The 24194-nt window shown below is 35.3% G+C and overlaps 1 protein-coding gene across 2 annotated transcripts in view; it reads left to right on the plus strand.

Annotated features, from left to right (window-relative positions):
• VAPA (VAMP associated protein A) overlaps nt 1-24194 on the plus strand; it is a 39547-nt gene that overhangs the window by 2163 nt on the left and 13190 nt on the right. For both annotated transcript variants that reach the window (XM_045793882.2, XM_045793883.2), the window contains exons 2-4: nt 17457-17609; nt 21667-21770; nt 22254-22334. In XM_045793882.2, the coding sequence (XP_045649838.1) occupies nt 17457-17609; nt 21667-21770; nt 22254-22334 (338 nt within the window). The remainder of the gene's footprint in view (nt 1-17456; nt 17610-21666; nt 21771-22253; nt 22335-24194) is intronic.

Here is a 24194-nt window from a genome sequence, read left to right on the forward strand (position 1 = left end):
AGCTTTAGGCCAGGAAATGTCCACAGAATTTGAAGCTGTCTCCCTAGAAAAGTTGTAATGTTGCCATAGTAAGAGACTACTAAGAGTGGAGAAGCAAGCTAAAAAAAACAACTCAGAACCCTACACAGTAACATTCATATGTTTCACTTGTTTTTGGTATTGAAGAGTTATAATTCATGATTATAGAACAGGTTTTTCTTGTGTTATGGATGAAAGTAATTCACAAGGACCATTTTTAAAAGTTTGGACATCAATAACCACTTTCTAAAATGACTTCAAAAAAAAAGTATTTCATTGAAAAATTTATAGAGACATACTCAGTTGGGCCACTTATTTAGTGAACACTTACTGAAAGCTTTGTGCCATCCCTATATTAAGATTATTCAACTGAGTAATTCAGCAGTTTATATTTGGAGATTCAGTGCTAAACAAGGTGGGGGAAAAGACTTACAGTTTGTAGTTTAATGGTGAAACATTCAGTAAAACAGTGAAACATGTTAGGTTTTATCTTTGTCCTTGAAGAACTCCGAGACTAGTAAGGGACACATAAAAGGCATGTAGGTGCTATAACGGAGGCAGAACTGGTATGAAGAAAGAATCCCCTCAGGTTTCTTGGATGAGGCTTATTTTTATTTGGGGATTGGGGGAACAGGGTTAGGCAAGGGAGTGGTTGTTTGCTAAACCACTGATGTAAAAGAACGTGTTGTGTGCTTCTGTTCTAGGGTGGGATGAATTAGGAGAGGTGACTTTTGGTGTCATTTGATTCCTTCTTAATGTTATTTTTCTAGTCAAAGGTAAATAATTTGCTTTGGAAACCTCTCTGTATTCCAATGCACAGTTCAACACTGAGTGAGAAGACTCTTAGAATCCAGTCTCCTTATGCTTAGTTTGATGATGATATAAAGTCATTTCATTATGACTTGCCCTAAATCACCTGTAATTTTTAGTTTAAGTCTGTTAAAGGATAGTTTGCAAAAGTTTCTTATCTTTTAGAAGGCTTATTTGAATTCTTTTGAACTCTACATTTGACTAAGATAGTTTCTCCAAGAGCGACTCATTTAATCATTCTGAGAATACGTAGCGAATCTTTTTGTCATACACATAACAATCCTTGATAGGAATTATCAGCACTTTGCACAATTATGGAGAAACAGATGCCAGTTTAATACATTTTTATAAATATCCTATTTTATTAAACATTTTTGTTTTATGCAATTGTCAACATATGAAGGTTCTTTTATAATGGTGTAATGAATTAAGGCAGCTCTTTTGTTGCTTTGGTAAAGAAAATGAGGTAGATATTTTCAAATTCTGTTTAAACCATGGCAGTAATTTGACCTAGAATTCAGATTTGAAATTTGATACTACATCTGAGATGATTTTTTGTCCTATTATAATTTACTATTATAAAATATTTTCCAATTGTATTATACAGTTTATTTTTTCCTACCTATTAGTAGTTTTGGAGAATAGTTGGAAGTAAGAAATTTCGAAGATGCTAAAATAAATTGTGAATGTATTCTTTCTTTTTTTCTCCTAATAATCAGAGAAGGGACAGTAGACTGAAACCATTGTGTTGAAGATGGCCCCATAACAGTTATCAAGCCAATAAGAAAATTAAGCTCTCTGAGGAACCAAGGAACCTGTAATGTGTCCGCCAGAGCATCTTTGAATAGCAGCACATTACTAAGAAGTACAAGCGAGGATGTAGAATTCTACTCTTGGCAGATATTTGGCACATTTTTAGGTTTTTCAGATCAGCTCCTATTTCACAATGGCTTCATTGACTCCCTGGGGTAATTTCCCCACCTTCCCTGGGCCACAGATGACATCTCATTATTTCATTCCTTAAAAGCTTTCAAGAGCTCTTGATTTTCTGCTGGATAAAAGTCCAATTTTTTTTTTTTTTTTTAAATATGGCTTTTAAGCCCCTCCATGATGTGCTGTCTCCTCTTGTAACACCTGTTCATCTGCACACATCCATACTTTGGCCTCTGAGAAAGAAAAACCCTTCTTATATGCAGGCTTGCTTGTTCTGTTTTTGTTGATTAAGGTAAAATCCCTCATGACTCATACTCAGACCGTGTTCCCTCAGGTATTTTCCCTCTTATGTTTTCAGCCACTAGTTTCTTCCTTTAAACATATAAATACACACAAGTCTTTCATTTTAAAAACAATTAAGCAAACAAAATACTTCTTTGACTCCCAACTCCTTCTGGTACATGTTCCTCTCTGTTCCTCATATTCTTTGCAGTCAGACTTTCTGGAAAAATTGTCTTTGTTCACTGTCCAGTTTCTCACCTTCTGTCCACTGTAGTACTACTTCTGTCCTTACTGCTTATTGATTGCTGATCACATTGATCATTTCCAGTTCTTATCTTTTTGGCACTTGATGTTATTAACAATTTCTCTTTTTAAAAACTCCGTTCTTTTGACTTCTGTGTAATTGTCTTCTACTTTTCTTTGCTGTCTTTATTGTCTCATTTCTGGGCTGCTTTTTCTTAATTTCTAATGTTTCTGAGAATCCGATTTGGCTTTATCTCTGAAATTTCCTTGTTCAGTCTTTTTGTTTTGATGGCTTCTTTTTCTCTTCCTTGCTCTTTCTTTGCACGTGTTGGTTCACACCCAAATTTGTATTTTAATTGAGACTTTACAGTCGTCAGTTTTAGAATTGCTTATTGACTATCTGGATTTGAATTTTTTTTTTAAAGATTTTATTTATTTATTTAACAGAGAGAGAGAGACAGCCAGCGAGAGAGGGAACACAAGCAGGGGGAGTGGGAGAGGAAGAAGCAGGCTCCTAGCGGAGGAGCCTGATGTGGGGCTCGATCCCAGGACCCTGGGACCATGCCCTGAGCCGAAGGCAGACGCTTTACCACTGTGCCACCCAGGTGCCCCTCAAATGGGTTTTTTTTTTTTTTTTTTTACAACCCAAGCCTACTTGTCTTCCAGTATTTTTAGTTTTCTGGTGGCATCATGATTACTTATACCAGAAATCTCTGTATATCTTCTAATTAAAATCTGTATTTCTGCATCCCAGAGATAACTCTTGAATCTCTTTTAAAACAACTCTACTTTTAAATTTATTCATTTTAATTCATTTAATTATACAATAAAGATCTGAGTTTCTGCTATATGTTATCAGTGTTGAATAAGCACAGTTTTGAATAAAATGAGATCTTTGTTTTTCATGAGGCAGTTCAGGTAATCAGAAGAAGGAAATGTAGCTATGAAGAGGTGTGTAGTGCTATGAAAATGTAAACTAGGAGACTTTGATCTGGTCAGGGAAGACACAGTTGGACTAAGATTTTCTAAAAATGAGAAGTTTCCTGGGTGAAGAAGAAAGGAAAATGCAGTAAGAGCTGCATGTATTTACAGAGATCTGTGGCAGAAGGGAACATGAAATATTTAATGTTACTTAACATGTTAAAGTAACATCTCATGAGTGTGGAAATGGTTTGTAGGTAGTAAGTAGTTTTGTTTTTGTCCTAACCCACTGAGGGATTTTAAGTGGGGGGAATGGTGGAGGTAGAGGGGACGGAGTGATAATCATGTTTGTATTTAAAACAAACCAACATAATTGTGGCAACAACTTGAAGTAATATTAAGGGGAGATAGAGATGAATTAGGCAGTTGCTTCAGTCCAGGCAAGAAGTGACAACTTGGTCTGAGGTATTGGAGATGGTGAAAAGTTAGAGGGTCAAGCCAGTGAAACTTGGTGGTCTATTAGATATGCTTATGCAGAGTTGAGGTATCTTGGATGTCTCTAAGATTTTTGGCTTACATAACTGGAGGAATGGTGGTGCTGTGCGCTGAGCTAAAAAAAGAAACACTGGGTATTTGAATGAGGACCACATGTGTTTTATTTGGGGTGTGTGGGAGAGTGGTAGGAGGAGGGTCCTGATCTCATTAGGTATGTTAGATGTGTTTAGGTCCTTTTAAAATAATTAATGAAAAGGTAACTAGTAGGTTTTGGTTATATGGATATGTTATTGAGGGAGAGGTCTGGGCTTTGGATAATTACTTTATTTCAGGTGATTATCTCTTGTCTTTTTTCTACTATCTCTTGTCTTTTTTCTACTAGTCTGTAGACAGGCCTGCTTTTCACTAGTGTTCCTCTCTCTTCGGCCTGTCTTCCATACTGCTGCTAGAACTACCCTTTGTAAAATGCAAACCTGATACTGTTGTTCCTTTGGTTAAAGAACCTGGCACATTTTCCCATTATGTAGGTGGAAAAAGTCCAAAATCCAATGCCTACCTCTCCATTTCTCTTCATAGCTTTGGTTACATGAAACCATTTTCCCAAATACTTCAGGCTGTTCCAAGACTTTGCACAGGCTCTCTCCAGAATATTGTTCTCCTATCTGTCAAGCAGTCTCCAGTTCAAGATCCTTTTGTGACGTCTTTGACTTTTGCATTTCAAGTTGGTCACCACCTTCCTTCTTCAGGTCACTATTGAAGCTTGTGCTTATCTGTAATATCAGCACTTAATCACATTGCATAGTATTTATGCTTATATATTTTTTCTCTCCCAAACTGTAGGGTTAACTACTTGAGGGTGTACTTGGTTATTTTTACGTCCATGGTAACAAGATCTGGCAGGGATGATTGCCCAGTAAACGTTGGTTGTGTTGATAGGACTCCGATGATTTCTCCTATAATTCCATGGTTTTCATCTTGCTGGGGTTTTTCGTCTGCCTTTGCAGGTAGTTGTATTTTCAATTTTTTTTTTTTAGTTCCAGTAAAGGTATAGTAGGGCATTTTGTTAAAAGCTGACTAACCATAGATAAATTTTTTTTATCTTTGTGCTTCACCTTTTTTCGTTTGTGAAGTGTGAGGCAGGACTAGGTGATTTCCTGGATGTTGTTCTGGCCCTAAAGGTTTTGAATATGTGTGACTACTGAGAACAAAAAGAAAACAGTTTCTATAAGTGGATGTTTCTATAAGTGGACAAATACATATAAGGAATTGGGTAAACTTGATTTGTTCTTGGAGTTTGGTATTTTGTGATTGTTAGTGTTGGTAATTTTTTGTTGGTTTACTATATTAGTTACCTTTTAATTTCCTTTAAGACCTTTTTTCACCATGCAGAGATATTCTGTGAGGAGAGTGTTAACAAGCACCCTTTTATTTTCTCAGAGGCACTTCCTGACCTCTCTTTTTCTTGTGCTTTTGGATCTTAACCTTGATGGGCTCTTCAGCGAAGTCTTAGCTGCCTTTCAGAGGAGAAGGTGATTAATGTTAATATAATGTGGATCTTTTTTCTTCAATCTTAAAAAGTTGTTTAAAAGAAGATTATAAGAGGGGAGCTATTATTTGCAAAAGCATGTTTATTTTAACTGAACTGTGACTCACGTTACTAGATAAAATTTAAAACTTACGATGAAAACTTTCAAATATTCATAAAAACGTAATGAACCTTTATACTTAAATTTAATAACTTCATATACTTAAATTTAATGATTTTATTATGTTTATTTTTTGTATGTTTGCTGCTCTGTTTTAAAATAGATTCTGGGATATCAAACATTTCAGACCTAAATACTTGAGCTTGCTTTCCTAATAAACAAAGGGACATTTTCATTACTTATAGTCATTATCTTAAAACCAAAAATAAGTATTTAATATCATCTAATATTTAATCTATTGAAATTTCCCTAATTGTACCTCTGTTTTTAGCTGTTTAGTCGTCTGTGTATTGCATTTGTCATGTATTCAAGTCTTAATTTTAAACACTGCTCCTCCCACCTCTTTTTTTTTTTTTTCTTATTATTATACTGTTTACTTGTTGAGAAGATCAGGTGGTTGTTCATTAGAATGTCTCATATTCTAGATATGTCTGAAATGTGTTTCCTGTAAATTGGGTTTTAGATTTGAAGGCTTGATTAGATTTAGGTTTCATTATATTGGTAAAAATACTTCATGGATGGAATCTTGTCATATCAGGTATAGATAGTGTCTGGTTATCCCAGTTTTAGTGATGCTGATTAGTGGTAACAGCCTTCATTGAAAAGTTGCATAGATACGAGCCCGTTTCTGGTAATATGTGCAGGAAGAAAGATTGGAAAGAAAATGTTAACAGTCAGTTAGCTCTGCTTTAGGATTCAGGTGTCTTTTGTTTTTATACTTTTACCTTTCTGCATTTTCCAGGACTTCACATTGGACATGCATTGCTTTTTATAAGAGAGGAAAACTTAAAATTATTTTTTTGTTAGTCTTGATACCTTTGGAAGATTAGATCCCAAAGTCTCCATTTGTTCTTCCTGTATTCCTTTGATTTTTAATAATCAAAGTCTTTTACAGTCTGAGGTCTTTTTTTCTTTTTTTTTAATAATAAGGCAAGTTTTAGGAAGGTAAATAGAAGACAAGTCTGTTTGCAGCTCCAGGTAACAGTTCACAAATCAAATTATATAAAGACAAACAGAAAACTATGTACATTTGAAAGTAAATCTAATTTATAGCTATCCTGTAATAAATTACAAATCATTGTATATTAAAGTGTTGTTTCTTGGGGCTCTCACCTACTGGCATCAGTTGATGTTCTCTTGTGAGAAGTGTGGTAGATTTGTTTGGGGGTATTTATATCTCTGAGAATGGCTCCTGCAGATAAATTTTTAGGATCCCTCTTCCCCTGGTGTTGATTAGTTCACTGGTGAGTACCTAACCCAACACCAGCCAATATATATGCTCATGACTGACCAGCCAAAATTTTGATGCCGCCCCTTTAAGCACGCTTATAGGTAGATGATAGGCTTTAGGTCTTTAAAGTAGGCTGATGTGTGCCATGTGTAAGCAGAAGCAACTAGTTGAGAGAGAAGAGGGGGAGAAAAGCTGGCCAGAGACCTTGTAATCCCAGGAGTCCGTTTCTCTTGAATGAAGCCTCTTCTTTTTTTTTTTTTTAATGATTTTATTTATTTTAGAGAGAGCCAGTGAGAGAGCATGTGCGTGAGTGGGGGGAGGGGTCAGAGGGAGAGACTCTCAAGCCAGACTCCCTGCTGAGTGGGGCACCCGGTGCCAGGCTCGATCCCTCGGATCCGTGAGATCATGACCTGAGCTGAAACCAAGAGTTGGACGCTCAACCTAACCACCCAGGCGCCCTGCAGCCTCTTATTTTAAGACCAGCTATACTTCATTTCCTGTGTCATTGAGACTCCTTGTATCTTTATAATAAACTCTTAAGTATGATTCTGTTCTTCATAACAAATTCATTGCTTAAACAAGATTGGACTTCATAATTTGTGAAAGTATGTTCAACTTACAATTGTCACTTTAGGATTCACTTTAGGAAAGTGAAGATTAATGTCTTATATTTTTATGGAAAAAACATCCACATAGATATTTTTGATGACTTGTCATTAACATGCCATAGTTTGCTTAGCTGCTTTTCACTGTCATTTGGAATGTTCTCTACAACTAGAGTAATCATGAACATTTTGTACTATTTTCAAAATTCAGGTTTAAATGAATGAGTTTAGTTAATCTGTATTTTAGCTTTTTAAGAATTCAGTTACCAGTTTTAAAAATAGAGCTGTTAATTAAAGAATTGTTAACATGAGAGGACTTTAAAATACTTAGCTTGCAGTATAATTTGATAGGTTTCTTATGGGCCTATATTTTGACAGTATTTATTTTGTAGCTGTGTACTTCCGTATATATTCATCCATACGTATATATCCATTTATATGTACTTGCTTTAGTACTTCGATAATCTGACATGAATTAGAGTGACTGCCATACCTTTAAAGGTATAGGGTATCTTTGTTTCCCCTTAGTTGTTTTCTCTATAAAACCAAATTTGCTTTTATAACATTGGGGAAGATGAATCACTTGGGTCTTGTTTTCTGAGTACTGTCGCACTGCCAAAAACTTCACTAACAATAAAATCTTCAGAAGATGTGTTTTTCTGAATCTTTTCAGTTTTCCCCCCAGCACTTTGCAAATAAAAGGCTTTATGAACAAATTAGGCTAATATGTATACACCTTTAAAAGTCCTTCTGATAATAAAATTCTCGACACTAAGCATGGAATGCTTAATATAGAGAATTGAAAAGGTTGGAAAAGTGTAAAGCAAATAAAAATTACTCAATGTTACATCTAGAAATAATGACTGCTAACATTTGGTGTATTTCTTTTTATGTTTTCTGTGTATAATTCTACATACCTACATCCTGTATTTTTGTTAATATTATTGTGATCATTTTCTCATGTTGTGAATATTTTGCTTCTAATCTAACAAGTTTTAGATCTGTAAATGGTGCTAAAAACTTTTATTTCTGTTTCTCCCCAAATATCCATTTTCCTTTTATTTCCTACCATCCTACTTATCTAGATTTTAAAAAGTTATCTAAAGTCTTAAAATATGGAGCCACTTCTATTTTAACGAAGATGTTAAGTATCAAGCATCCTTCATGTTGATTAGCCTTGAATGGAAATGTTCTCTTTCAAATAATTTTTTAGGTGTGTGTACATCTTATTTTTCTTCAGTAGAAGATTACACAATGGAAAGGTGTAATTTATATAAAGTGACAAATCGGAATGTTCCATTTCTGTGAAAAGACAATTTATTGTTTATTCTGTCCCTCATGTTTTCAAGACTGTCACTGGGACTGTTAAGGTCAGAATGAGCAGTCTATGCATCAGAAGGTCTGAAAAATCACTTTTAAAATGTTTATGATAACTTTATACAAAATGCTAATAAAGCTGTGAAAATTTAGGATTGAATTATCTGCCGTCTTGCCATAGAGTAGAAGATATTCTTTGATTAAGCCATAAGCAAGTGAAGTTGATCATATGTCACGTGATTTTAGAGCCCAGAGGAGCCTTGGAGGTCATTCTGTCTACTGATGCTAAAATGCGTGGGGTTAGACTGCCCTGGAGAAGTCAAGTGATTTGCTCAAGGTCACTCGCCTAGCTAATGGTTTTATTTTTTTTTTTTTTAAAGATTTTATTTATTTATTCGACAGAGATAGAGACAGCCAGCGAGAGAGGGAACACAAGCAGGGGGAGTGGGAGAGGAAGAAGCAGGCTCCTAGCGGAGGAGCCTGATGTGGGGCTCCATCCCACGCCCTGAGCCAAAGACAGACGCTTAACCGCTGCGCCACCCAGGCGCCCCTAGCTAATGGTTTTAGATTTGAAGCCTCTAATTCAGCATGCTGCTTTACATTTTTACAAAAGTCATAGTGCACCATCAATAACAGTAACTAGCCCCTCCCTCCAAAAGGCTTCCAGAGGAATTAAGAGAATAGAAGTTTTGACTTTTGACCTAGGTGCTGTTACATGTGAAGGTAATGAATGAGTATTTAACTATATAATCAAAACACTACTACATTATTTGGAAGTGGTACAGAAGAAATAAGACAGGGTTCCTATCGGTAATTTCTTTTAACTACGACTTTAAGCCCCATTCTAAATGGGAAAAATTGTCTTTTTGTTCTTTTTGTTCTTTTTTTTTTTTAATGACTACATGTTACTGTATTAAGTGGATTTTGGTGATTTTTCATCGGCATTCTGATCATGTATTCATGATACATTATTGTCAGGATCCATATTTTTATAATTAATGTTAGTGAAATTTTATAACAAGATAATGTTTAGTATTTTTAAAACCTTGAATATAATTGACTCATTTTTATTTTCCAGAAAGTAGTACTGTGTTTATTTGTACAAATATATTTGTACAATGTAATATTTTTCACTACCTGCTTTGCCAGAGATTTTTATAGCTGCTGGGAATACAGTAGAGAACAGAACCAAAGACAAAGTCTTCATGGACCTTATATTCAAGTCTGAGATTTCAGTGTATTTGGAAAAAATAAAAAACACAAATAAATTAAGGTGACTTCATTATTAAAATTCTAATGAAAATGTTTTAGGGCTTGGATGTAAAATATAAGATATTTTCTTAGTGTTTATGATACTTATTTCAGGAAATACTCAGTTGACTTGTGTATGGGACCAAGGGAAATACAATGTCCATTTAAAAATCTTTTTCATATATTAATGATTTGACTGCAGTTTCATGGCTTATTGCTGTAGAAATCTACCTGGAATGCTTATGAATTGGAAACAACTGTAGCTAGGTAGTTTGCATAAAATACCTATAGAATTTATGAGAGTTCAGGCTCTGGTGTCACACCTGGTTTGACGTCCTCCTTCCATTGCTTTGTAGTTTATGGCCTTGGACAAGTGTTTTAACTTCTCCGAGTCTGAGTTGAGTTACCTGTAAAAGGAGGATAATACAGTGTCTACCTCGTAGGCTTGTTATGAGGGCTATAATTCATGCAAAGTTCTTGACACACAGTGAGTGCCCTAAAAGCCTAGCTGTTACGAAAACTTGTCTTGTTAGCACTATTTTTATTGTTATTACTACTGCCGTGCTACTATTATTGTGGAGAATCTTAGTAGATATTCTGTATACTGTACTCAACATGCAAAATTTTTGTGTAACTGGAGAACTGTGTGATCAGTGATAGAGCTGTTAATTTGCTAAAACCTGTGGAAACATTGGTGTGTAGTCATCACCTGCTTTGCTCTGGTTGCATTACTTAAGGTATTTGAGCTGAGCATCAGGCCTTCCTCTTTAGGATTTTTACCTATTCTGTTTCAATAAAGGTAGGATGAAGGAGTAAAAATGTAATCGTTCACCTAAATGACTTAAGATCTAGAATTATAGCATTTGAAACAAAGCATGCATATTTCTCATATTTTTATTTTGTTACATGTTAATTAAAAGGAATCCACGTGACTATTCAACCATACTTCCAGTGCGTATTTAGCCAACAAATAAGTATTAAGCAGCTATTATGACTTACAGTCTGTGTTAATTACTCCAGTTCACTCAGGAATGAATTGACTGCTTCTTCTTAGGGAGCTTATAGTTTAGTTGGATGAGATAAGACATCTACATAAATAATAAAGTGAGAAGTGCTGTGAGAAAAGGTATAGATTATGTGCTGTGTGAATTCTGTGGTCAGCCATGTTTCTTCTCCAAGATTCATGCTTTGGTTCATTGCACTGTCTATTAGTTATTTGGAGGTCACTAACTGAGTGTGTTTGTCATAGCCAAGAACTCAGAAAGACCTTGTTAAGAACTGAAGGGTCTGAAAATTGAGTGTACTACAATTTTACGAATATTGGTAGAAGATAGATTTCTGGGTTTAGAGACAAAGGACTTTATTATTCATGACAGTGCATGTAACATGAGCTTCATATTTGTGTTGATTTCCTTTGCCCCCTCAAAGGGCAGCACACAGGGGTTCAGTTTGGGCAGATGCTACTCACATAGTGGGTTTGCATCATAGCTGAGAAGCCCTTAAGTGTAGGGAATCTGAGTCTTTGCTAATGGGTTGCATGGAAACTTACCTGACCTTTTTATCCTAGAGGAAGACCTTACCTTTATTATACAGGACAATAAAAAGCCTGTTCTCTCCTCGGGAGGGAGGCATTGTTTTCCACGCTGTTCATTCTTTAAATACATCCTTAACAAGATAGTCTGGATGAAAGTCCCAGTGCCTCCACTTTGAAAACATGCAGAAATTAGCTAGAGACCCATAGAGAATTATCTCCAAACAGGCCTGGAAGTAGCTAGCCTAAATGGGTGTCACAGAGTTCATGAATTAATGTTCATGTACATTGCCTGTTATTCTTAAACTGCATCTCAGAGGACTTTTCTGTTTCTGAAATGCTGTATGCTATATATTACTGCTTATCCTGAATGAAAATTTGATTCTCTAGAGTGGGTGTTTGATTCTCTAGTGGGGTGTTTAGGAGTGGGTGTCTGATGTCTTTAATTTACTTTGCGTCAAAAGTAAGATGGATGGGTGGACAGAGAGATGGATAAATAGATTGATAGTCTCCGAGTAAATACAACAAAATGTTAATTGTTGAATCTCGGTGATGGATATATGATTGTATACAATGATTTCAGTTTCTTTGTATGAAAATTTGCAATAAAATTTTGGGGGAAAAGCCAAGCCAACTACTGTGTTCTATTCTCTCCCCCAACTTGGTTTTCTTTGCAAATAAATTCACCTAGGCATTCCAAGAAAACTTCAGTGGCAATTCATATCAAAATATAGATGGGTGACAACATTTAAAAAGCTTGTTTAGTCAGAGTAGTTCATGTTTAGCTGTTTTAAGCATAATGGGGTTCTTCTTAAGATTGGAGATTTGGAGAATAAGGGTCCCACTTTTTTTTTTTTTTTTTAAGATTTTATTTATTTATTCGACAGAGACAGAGATAGCCAGCGAGAGAGGGAACACAGCAGGGGGAGTGGGAGAGGAAGAAGCAGGCTCATAGCGGAGGAGCCTGATGTGGGGCTCGATCCCAGAACGCCGGGATCATTCCCTGAGCCGAAGGCAGACACCTAACTGCTGTGCCACCCAGGCACCCCGAGGGTCCCACTTTTAAAAGGAAGTCATTGTTCTGCATGCTGGCATTTTAGGTATACAGCCTTACTATAAAGCACGCTTCGTGCAGGAAGAATATTTTTAGGTAAAGGAGGCAGACCAGTCCCACTTGGGATATCCTTCTTGGTGAGCTGCCCTAAACTTTTACTACATTTTTGAAGTTTTTAGGTTGCAGTTTTCTTCAAATTTATGTCCAGGCTTTTTTTTTTTTTTACACAGATGCCATATTTGTGTCTGTTACATTTCTGATTTTTAGAATTTGGGGCAGGGCATAGGATTTTGGCTTACTGGCAATAGCAATTGTAGCTGGAATTAGGACACAAAACTTAGTGACAGGAAATGTTACGGCTGCTTAAAAATGAGGCTAAAGGAGGAGACAAACCATGTAATTATAAAAGGTAGGGTTATTCTGATTATAGTTTTTTTGTTCAGTTGATAAGTACAAGTAAATGTAACCTGTACCCTGTGGAATTTTCTTGTTTTATATGGAATACTATTACATATAAACAGTGAAATTTCTAACCTAGAAAGTATGTATGAAATGGCAGCTGTGACTGGTGACTAGTATGCTATTACGTAATCTTAAAATGAACTGTTTCAGTGATTGTTTCTAAATGTTAAACTAAGCATTTACATTAGACAATTGACAGGATTTTCCTCAAGTAGAGGGATTAAGTTTTGGAAGTCCTCAAAAAGTACTTGTTTTTTATATAAATTGCTTCAGATGTTTACTTTCTCATCAAAACTGCTTTTCACTTTTTTTTCAGGTCTTTTTTTTTAGGTTACATCAAGGATCAGCTTTTCTAAAAAAATTATTGTTTGGCATAAATGAAAAATATGTACAGTTTATAGAATTACCAGAAAGCTTAATATCCATGTAATCACTGCCTAGGACAAGAACTAGAACTTGGCTGTTGTTGTAAAAACCTTCTTTGTACCCTCCCAGTTACTATATCATTCCTTGCAAAGTTGATCCTTGTACTGTATGGTTATCATTCACTTGTTTTTCTTAATGGTTTAACACCCTGAGCTTTGCAAAAGATAAGTTTTCAGTTAGTCAAGCAGGACATCTGATATAATGCAGTGGTTTTTAACCCTATTGGACAGGAGATCCCATTTTTATATTTTATATTGTTTAATGCCCATTTTACCATTCAAAATGAAATTCATATATAACATTGCCTACCAGCATACAAATTTAAAATTTTAATATAATGTCCTAATTATAACATAAAGGAGAAGTAAAAAGGAAATTTATAATGAAATAAGCATTTCAGTGTAAATGTTTGGGCGTAACTTTAACAAGAGGGGATGAAGTAGCCAGATACTTGTAACCTTCCTAATAACAAATAAGTTTGGATTTAGGTGAACACAACATTTATCTGAATAGGGCTGACTGGTTTTCTTTAACATTTTGAAATAAGAGCAAAATAAGAAAATTTATGCGTATGGGTAGAATGGTGTGTGTCACCTACAAATGTCTGCTGATATAAGTATGTTGTGATTCAAGTATCATGAGTAGCATTGCTTTGGTAGGATAATTTTCTGTAATGGTAAACTTAACCTTTTCAAGTTTTGGAGGAAAGAGAACAGATTTTTTCTTTTCTACACAATAGATAATATTTCTGGAAAAGAGATTTTTACCAGTATGAAATTTCTGGGAGTGGTATTTGAAAATTCCATACGATGAAGGCGTGATACTTTTTTGTATGGGACTGCCCAGGCATTGCATTGTGTCTAATATCCTGTTCATCCCCCCCCTCCCCGCCCCGCCCATAGCATCACTCACTCAATCCTGTCAGACAGAAATACCTGTGAGGGGTATCACCCTTGGATTTAGGATTTGGTTGTGGTGCTTTCAATAAATTATATAACTTTTCCTCTATTTTTGAGGGTCTGTAAAGGTAGATTTCACCAGGTCTTTTTAACGTGGAGGGTTCAGGGATCTATGATATGGTAGCTTTTTTTCCCCTTGGTTGGAAATTTCTTTATTATTACTTATTCTTATTAAGCACCAGCTTAATAGTGCAGAAAATTTCAGATCACCCCTTGACAACCCGTTCTTCCCTTTCCCACCCAAATTCCTTTTTTTTTTTTTTTGAAGATTTTATTTATTTATTTGACAGAGACAGTGAGAGAGGGAACACAAGCAAGGGGAGTGTGAGAGGGAGAAGCAGGCTTCCCGCGGAGCAGGGAGCCCCATGCGGGGCTTGATCCCAGGACTCTGGGATCATGACCTGAGCCAAAGCAGAGACTTAGGCGCCCCTCCCACCCAAATTATTGATAAAGCGCTCTTAAAGGCACATTCTCTTCTCCCTTCTGTATAAAACTTGATCAGATAAAAGCAAAGAACTGTGTACATTTTGCTGTAAAATGCTGCCCATGGTTGTGGAAACAGTGTTTGCCCAGGCTTCTTCTGTTGTGCAGGTCCTGAAAGACTCTTGTTTATGAATTGTCTCTTCACAAAGCCTGCATTTCCCCCTCCCCCCACCTACCCTAATCTGTCTATCTCACCCTTACCCCCTCCTCCCCAAATTCCATGTAAATTTTTTGTGAATATTTGACTGTGTCATTTTGGGCTGTAGTATATAGCTTTCATCAGATTCTCAAAGGGTTCTGTGACCCACAAAAGTGGATCAGATGTTTTTGTCCATGACTTCTTAGAACAATTAAATCTGGTTATTCTTATGCTAATGTTCATCAGTACTTGCTGAGTTTCCATTTTAACCTGGAAAACGGGCTCAGACTCTGTCCCCTGGGAGAGCAGCTCTTACTGAGATGTTCAGGTAGAGGGACACAATGGAACAGAAAAATTCAAAATCAGTGTTACGTGGGATTATTCATTTGTTAGGTGGGTATTTTCACATAGTACTGATAAGGTTGATACATTCATTTAACAACTTGTTTCAAATTGGTGGGATTTTTCTTTAGACATATTATCTTCGTCTTTAGATAGTTTGCATTTTTGTTTTACAACCACAATCTATTATTAAAGATTTCTAAGTATTATACATTTTAAGTACTCTTTCAGAATTCATATGTTGATGAAAATTGACATATAGTCATTTTCTGAATCACTTTTAAAAGTCCGTTATTTTACCTTATTTTGGAAAATTGGTATTTTCCTCTAAAATTGAGGTGATTTAAAAAATTGAATTAAAAGAAATCTTACATAAGTATGTTATAAAAAATAGGATTGTTCAAAATTAAAGTTTTGTGAAAGGTTTCTTTTGTCATGTTACTAAGAAATTGTTTTTTTAATCCATGATTGCTAATGTTAGAGTTCTATTTGAAATAGTCCTGTAAAAATTTATACATTCTCAAATAAATATCTGTAGTAATTTATGAATTTTGAGAAAGTTAAGAAATGAAATGTTATATCTTTTAAGACTCCTAGTGTCATCAGTAGTTTAAAATGTGTCTGTAGTCAATGATAATTGTGGGTTCAAGTGCAAAATGGACAGATTGCAATATTACTCTTTACCTCTCTTACGCTAGTGTATGGTGGAGTTGTTAATTAGCTGCTTGTTGAAAAATGTAAGCATTTGGGATTGAAGAAGTAAAGGGGGTAAAATAATATGCAAATTGAGGGATTAATGTTACCATATAATTAAAGCAAGCTGTTCAAAAGATCATACTTTGTATATATACTTTAAACAAAACACATGCATACCTGTTGATGTAAATAGCTATTTTCCATTAATTTTTTTTCGTAGCTGTTTCTCTCCCTTTATGTTTTCTACTAATGTTTTCTTATTTCTGTCTTCTCCCTCTTAAGAGTTCCAAATCTTTGTTAGAAAATGTTCTACAACTTAAATTTTAAGTGTAAGGTAAGATCATTTCACTCCTTAGGACTTGAAATAAGTACCTTTTATGGCCTTAACTTGAAGTCTGTTTTCCTCTTGTTGCATTAGGTAGATCTGTTTTCATCTCCTGCACTCTTCCTAATGCCTCTTTTCATTTGACTATTTGTTGTTCCCCTTCAAATCTTTGTCTTAGATGGTTTTCCAATATTCAACTAAATGGGAAACTATCTGCTGGAGTTGAAGAATTTTCTCATTCTGGGCTCCATACTATAAGGTTGCTTATAGATATGCTTATTTTTGTTTATTTAAATAAAGATAGTCTCTATAATAGTTTTCTCTGATTTCACTGTTTCTGCTTTTTAAAAAATATAACTTAAAACTGATTGCTTTGAAAGCCATTTAAAATTGGTTTTGGGTTAGTTAGGAATGTGCAGTTACTGCTTCTTCTTGGGACATACTTTTAAGTTTATCTTTTGTGCCCAATGTAAAAGGTATTCATTTTTTTGTCTAATTTAATTTACATAATGTCTTACAGGCTTTTCTTCAGCCAAGATAAAAAATGTCTATAATCTTTCTTTTACCCTCTTTTTAAAAAAATGAGGTTATACTAGTTTAGGACTAACTTAACTCAGGTAGGAGTGGATTACCTTTCTGTGTTCTTTGTCTTGGAATCTCATGTTTGGGTATATCACCAAAGCTTTAGAAACTTTGTATCTAGAGCATTTGACCTAGTGCTCATAATAAACACTTAACAGATATTTGAGGAAATGAACGAATGAGTAAATGAATCAAACCTAATTGAGAAGTGAAGCAGGAGCACTATTGTCATTGGATGTAGTATCTTCAGATGCAGGGATTTTTGCAGTTTGCCTGGTAGAATGGATTTGAAGACCTGCACTGGTTTGCAGACCACTGGAAAAACCATCTTTTCAATAATGTGGTTTAAGAGCACACTATAAGAATATAATTGTGGGCTTATTTCATAAATGAAAACTTTGGAAATACTTTTTATTTGATAGAAATAATACATGTTCATATAGACATTTTGTAAAATATAGTAAGGAATGAAAAAGTTATTTGTAAGTCCACCACCTAGAAAAAAGTACTGTTAGTTTTTTGATATAGTTAGGTGCACAGACTTCAACATATACTTTAAAATTGATTACATTCGGTTTGACTTCTGCTTTATATATGTGAATCCAATGAATGTTTTTTTCTGTTTTTGTTTTTTAAACCTTACAGGCCCCTTCACAGATGTAGTCACTACAAATCTTAAGTTGCGAAATCCATCTGATAGAAAAGTCTGTTTCAAAGTGAAGACTACAGCACCTCGTCGGTACTGTGTGAGGCCAAACAGTGGAATTATTGACCCGGGATTGACTGTGACTGTTTCAGGTAGCAAATCATGTTCTGAATTTGAGCAGTATTGAATTCTGACGTTTTTATGGTTATGTTGAATTTGGTTTTAATTAACCGGGTTTCATCTGGAGGGAGGGAGATAGTTTTTAAGTCATTCTGGCTTGCCTTTAGTCATGTCCTTCTATTATCTCTTACTATATGCCAACTGTTGCAGAACATTTCTCACCCTTATCTTGTGGATGAGGGTGTCTGTGGTCAATTTATAAGCAGTAATTGTCATTTTAAAATTTTTACATATCCTTTATTTCTGTTGCTCAGTATCACATTCTTTGCCCTTATTATTTTATCTTTGAACTATTACATCGTTTTTATGATTGATCATTCTTTTCAGATCTCTAGCTATTGTCACATGTTGCATGCAGCTATACAAGTATTATTCTAAGCCTTGCTTAAAAATGTACAGTGCCTCTTTTTTGCTGATTGTATCGAATTAGATGAATGTTTCTACCTTTCATTATAAATGCCAAAGTTTAATTTTTTGGCTCTCTTTTGTGTTTACTTGTCGTCCAAGGAATATGCTTGGTTCCCTCCACACATGGATTTCTTACTCCTGCTGTGGAGTCTGTGCCGTTGCCATAGTTAATGCTCTGTAAACTTCCTTTCTCCTGTCTTCCCAGAACAGTACTCCTTAACAATATTATCTGACATAGTTGAGAAATAGGAAGCAAGTATGAGAACGTATCTTAATTATAGGAGAACCTCTTAGGCTTCACACAGAGACCATTTACTCTTACTTTCTAGCAGTAGTTCTCACCTCCCACTCACTGTATGTCATGATAATTGGTGGAGCGGAAACACACATGGACCTCTCTCAGCTCAGAATCTCTAGGGGCATGGCCCAGCCATGTATATGTTTAAAAAAAAAAAAATGTCCGGGTGATCCCGATAAGTATTCCTAAGATACTAATTCTGTGTCGTTTTCCTGGTTTTTAAATCCACAGCAGATTAAAAACACCAAAGTACACAAAGAGTGAGAGCCTACAGCAAGCCCACGTAGAGTACTTAGAATAGAGCTTGACTGCAAAGATAGCGAGGGACTTACTGTAGAGTTCTCTGCAACACTGAATCGTCTAGCCAAAAACGCAGAGCTAGTAGGCCCTAGAAGAGATGTTTTTAGTGAGTCTTGTGATATGGTGGCCCGGGAGGAATGTGTTTGTGTTTGTCCAAGTTCATGGGAAAGATAGATAGGAAAGAAGATAAAGCAATGATACACACATTCTGGAAGTTGCTCTCTAAATCTTTAAGCCTTTTAGCTAAATTGGAAGAAAATAGAATTATTTCTATCCATGTGGTTAAAAACATTTTTGGTGTATCTAGTTTTATCTTTAGGAATCTGTAAAACTATTCAGAATGACTGTTTCTTGGAGGCTTCTAAATTGCTGAAGTTTTATTGTATTATTATTTCTTAAGAAAAGTTTGAGTTGCACAGGTTCACTTACATGTGGGTTTTTTTTGATAAAGACAGTATAGTACTGTCAGTGTATTTTCTCTTATGATGTTTTAGATTTATTTTCATTTTTTTTATTTTTTAAAGAGTTTATTTATTTGAGAGAGAGAGAGAGACCAAGCAGGGCTGGGAGAGGGGCAGAGAGAGCGGGAAAAGCAGACTCCCCACTGAGCAGGGAACTCGAAGTGAGGCTCGATCTTAGGACCCTGGGATCATGACCTGAGCCGAAGGCAGACGCTTAACTGATTGAGCCACCCGGGTGCCTCTCTCTCTTTATCTCTCTCTTTCTTATTTTTTTTAAGATTTATTTATTTGAAAGAGAGTGCCTGAGCAGGGGAGGGAGAGAATCTCAAGCAGACTCCCCACTGAATGCAGAGCCTGATGCCAGACTTGATCTCAAGACCCTGAGATCGTGACCTGAGCCGAAACCAAGATGCTCAACCAACTGAGCCACCCAGGCACCTTTCTCTTATGATTTTTTTTTTTTTTAAGATTTTTTTATTTGAGAGAGCGTGCTTGTGAGCAGGGAGAGGGGCAGAGGGAGAGAAGCAGACTCCCTGCAGTCCGACGCGGGGCTTGATCTCATGACCCTGAGATCACACCTGAGCCAAAATCAAGAGTTGGACAGCCAGCCTGGGTGGTGAGCCACTCAGGTGCCCATCTTACGATTTTCTTAATAACATTTTCTTTTCTCTAGCTTACTTTATTGTAAGAATATAGTACATAATACATACAGCATAGAACATCTGTGTTAATCCATGGTTTATGTTATTGGTAAGGCTTCTGCTCAGCAGTAGGCTATTAGTACTTAAGTTTTTAGGGAACCAAAAGTTATGTATGGATTTTCAGCTGCATGGGGGGTTGGCACCCCCAGTCCCTTTGTTGTTCCGGCGTCAGTCTGTACTTTTCAAAACACTTTGTCTCCCGTAAACTCCTTTTGTTGAACATCTGACATATTAAAAACTACAGACACACCTGTTTACGTAGCACACCCTCAGATTCTTCTCCAATTAGAATTTAGCTCTTTAGTTTTTAGTGTATTGCCTTTCCTTATAAGGAGCCACTCAAAGTGTGCTTCCTTCTCTAGCAGCTTTTCCTTGATGGACTACTCTGTCCTGCATACTCATTTCTTTTTTCCTTTCTCTCTTTAGCACTTAGTTTTGTGAGTTCTTTCAGTTTGACATATTTATATATTTTTTTAAGATTTTTTATTTTTATTTTATGGTCTGTAATAACTTAGAATGTAACTGTCATAAAGTCACAACCATGTTTTAAGTTTTCTTTTTATTCAGTCTCTACTGATGAGCCTACAGTGATTGCTCAGTGAAGGGCATTAATGGACATTTACTGAGCTTTATGTGGATTCTGAGTCATTTATCCTTTGCAATTTTTTCTGCTATGTATTTGCCCCTTTAAAAACTTTTTTAGCCGTGATGGGAGTTAATGGACATCTCAGATACACCTTAGAAATATGATTTTCTTATGTAATTGGTATTTCTCACATTTGCTTAATTGCACCTGTCTTTTTGAAAGTGTTGTACATATATAAAAGATATATCTTAGAAATAATTTACATGTTAGCAGGGGAATAATTTATACAATAGCATATACATATTTTGTGTAACTGTAGATTTGTTCTTACAGTCTTTGTAATATAAATTGAATAAAAGTTTCTCATCACCTCTAATTATAAGGAACCCCTAAAAATCCTCTTAAAGGCCACTGAAAATCTTGAGTGCTTTGAAAAATTTGAATATAATTATTAGGATGCTAGAAAATTTCTGCAAATGATGAGAGTATACCTTTTCCTTGTATACCTTGTTTTCTTAGAATCAGATTTAAACAAATTGATAAACTTCTTGAATAGGTGTTTATTTGAATATTTTTTGAAAAATTAGTTTTATTAGAACACTAAAATATGGTAGTGAGTTTTGAAGTTAACTTTAAAATTCTCCTTTATGTATCCCAGCTGTCTAATAAGATATCACTAAATACCAAATGAAGTCTTATATATTTATAACTGGTTGTAATAGACAGTTTACTAGATTTTAATCTGAGTTTATAGGTGTTGTAATAGTTAATGTTGGTAACATTTTGAAAATTTGGCCAAACTTAAATTTAGAGGGGATAATCATAGATTAATACTCATTTTTTAAGTAGCTGTATATTTTGTGGGTTGTTAAAATAGTTGGAAACCATAAAGTTGATTCTGGATCCTAAATGTAAATAATCCAGTATTAGGTTTCTTTCTTTCTTTTTTCTTTTCTTTTTTTTTTTTAAGATTTTACTTATTTCACAGAGAGCAAGAGAGGGAACACAAGCAGGGGGGAGTGGTAGAGGAAGAAGCAGGCTCCCAGTGGAGGAGCCTGATGGGGGGCTCAATCCTAGAACGCTGGGATCACGTCCTGAGCCAAAGGCAGAGCCAAAGGCAGACGCTTAACGACTGAGCCACCCAGACGCCCCTAGTATTAGGTTTCTTGAACCCTTCCTGGTTTTCTTTGAATTTGCATATTAGTGAATAAAATAGGAATAATAAGCAAGCAGGTGCAGAAGACACAAAGTAATGTGTCCTTTCTTCTTATTTAGTAATGTTACAGCCTTTTGACTATGACCCCAATGAGAAGAGTAAACACAAGTTTATGGTACAGACAATTTTTGCTCCACCAAACACTTCAGATATGGAAGCTGTGGTAAGTATAGAAGTGGAATAGAATTTATTTTGCGAGATGTTGTTTAAACCGTGGGTTTTGTATAGTTTTTATTTGAGAAAGATAATTTTTAATTTAAAAAATATGTAAATCTGTTAATTATGGGTAATCCTGACTTCAAGAATGAAAGAATTTTGAAATAGTATTTCTTAGAAACAGTTTAGAAATGCTACTATTAGGAAGAAAGTCCTTCAATCTCTAGAGATGTCAATGTGATTTTAACAGATGGTGATAGTAGGTTTCTTGAGGATTATATACAAAGTTCTGTGGTATTGCCAGATAACAGTGGCAGTGTGATCAGTACGGAGTGCTGCACTGAGTCCTGGCTGAGCCACAGACTCCGCTCCCGCTCCAAATAGCTATAGTATCCCCTGAGGTAAAACCTGTTACTTGTCCCGTGAGGTGTGAAACCTATTTGTCACAATCATACTTTCTCTGTCTCATGTTGGTTTTGTTTGTTTTTAGTGGAAAGAGGCAAAACCTGATGAATTAATGGATTCTAAATTGAGATGTGTATTTGAAATGCCCAATGAAAATGATAAATTGGTAAGTAGGAAAATGTGAGAAGATGGAAGCTATTAAGTTCTCATATACTTTGAGATTAATTAATTTTGCTTCTGTTTTTGGCCATTTTGGGTTGTGTGATGATGCTGTTCCACATTTTAATACTTAGTGCTTATTTAGGTTTAGAAAAAAAAACCTTGATATGCTTTTTTCATTTTAGAACATTTTATCCACTCAAGAAGGAAAATACTTCTAGAACTACAATCTTCATGATGGAGAAGAATCATTACTTCTCCTATTGCCACTTTTAAATCAAGTTCTTTAGAATGAGACACACATCTGCATAAATATAATTAAGTAATAGACATAAACCACGTTTTGACAACTGTATACTAGCAGCCTGGGGATAAAAGATTTAATTTACATGGACATGCAGTTTATTCTAAGTTTGACTATTCCCAGGTATTTTGTTCACTGTTGATTTTGGTCAGAATCCATCTGATTTTATTTCTTAGTAAATAATTTTTATGTTGCTTTTTGATTAGTGTGAGTAAAATACAATTTGGAGGACAGAGGAATATATGTGTATAGCTTAGAAAGTTGTCTGTGAATGTATAGAATGAGTTGTCACTTTCCCTGTATTCTTCTGAAATGCAGATTTTAATCTTTTTCTATGGTTTGTTGGAGGGACTTGGAAAGGCTAAGTAGGTTTTTTCTTTTGGTGACTTCATATGTAAAATACAGGTAAATAGAAATGGTGAGTACAGTTAGGTTACAGTCTGACATGACTTTTGTCTTAATCTGGAAGTCATTTGCCCTATTGAAAAGGAAATTTGCAGATTAGATAAGTACTTGGACTCAATTATTGTGTTACTTTCTTAGGATAAGCTGAAATGAAAGAGTCCCTGAGTGGTAATTATTTATTGTGTCTTTATTGCCCTTTTAAAGGGATGTTGAGATATTTGCCAAAAATAAAAAAATGTGAACACATATATTCTTACTGGAAAGTGAGGGTTCACTGGCATGTTGATGGTTCCCATTTGGAGTTTACTTTCTCTTTTGCCTATGCTGCCAGAAAGCTAACAGCTTGCATAACTCTTATTGTTGGAACTGAGAAAAAAGTGTAATTGTATGTTGTCTCGGTCGACTATATTTTTATTTTTTTCCAGTTTTATTGAGATATAGTTGACATACAGCACTGTATTAAGTTCAAGGTGTATAACGTAATGGTTTAACATACATATATTGTAAAATGATTACCGTAAGTTTAGTTAACATCCATTATGCCATTTAGCTACAAAAAAAGGAAAAAAATGTTTTTCTCCTTGTGCCGAGAACTCTTAAAATTTACTGTCTTAACTTTCAAATACACCATACATCTGTGTTAGGTATAGTCATCATGTTGTACATTATATCCCCAGGACTTAATTTGCATCATAATTGGAAGTATTATACCTTTTGACCACCTTTAACCAGTTCTCGCATGTTCTTCCCTTTGCGTCTGGTAACCACAAATCTGATCTCTTTTTCCATAGGTTTGTTTTTAATTTTTTGTTTTTTAGATTACACATATACGTGAGATCATGCAGTATTTGTCTTTCTTTGACTTACTTCACTTAGCATAGTGTGCCCTTGGTGTCCATCCATACTGTCACACAAGGCAGGATTTCCTTCTTTTTGGTGGCTGAGTAATACTCCATCTTCTTTGTGTGTGTGTCTATATATATATATATAGACACACCACAACTTCTGTATTCATTTGTTGGTCAGTGGCCACTTAGGCTGTTTCCACGTCTTGATTATTGTAAACAGTGCTGCAGCAAACATGGGGATGCAGGTATCTCTTTGATGTAGTGTTTTCATTTTCTTCGGATATATTCCCTGAAGTAAAATTGAGTGGAA

The sequence above is a fragment of the Ursus americanus genome, chromosome 19 (genome assembly GCF_024610735.1).
Source record: "Ursus americanus isolate L20-20 chromosome 19, mUrsAme1.1.p, whole genome shotgun sequence".
Taxonomy (NCBI): Eukaryota; Metazoa; Chordata; class Mammalia; order Carnivora; family Ursidae; genus Ursus; species Ursus americanus.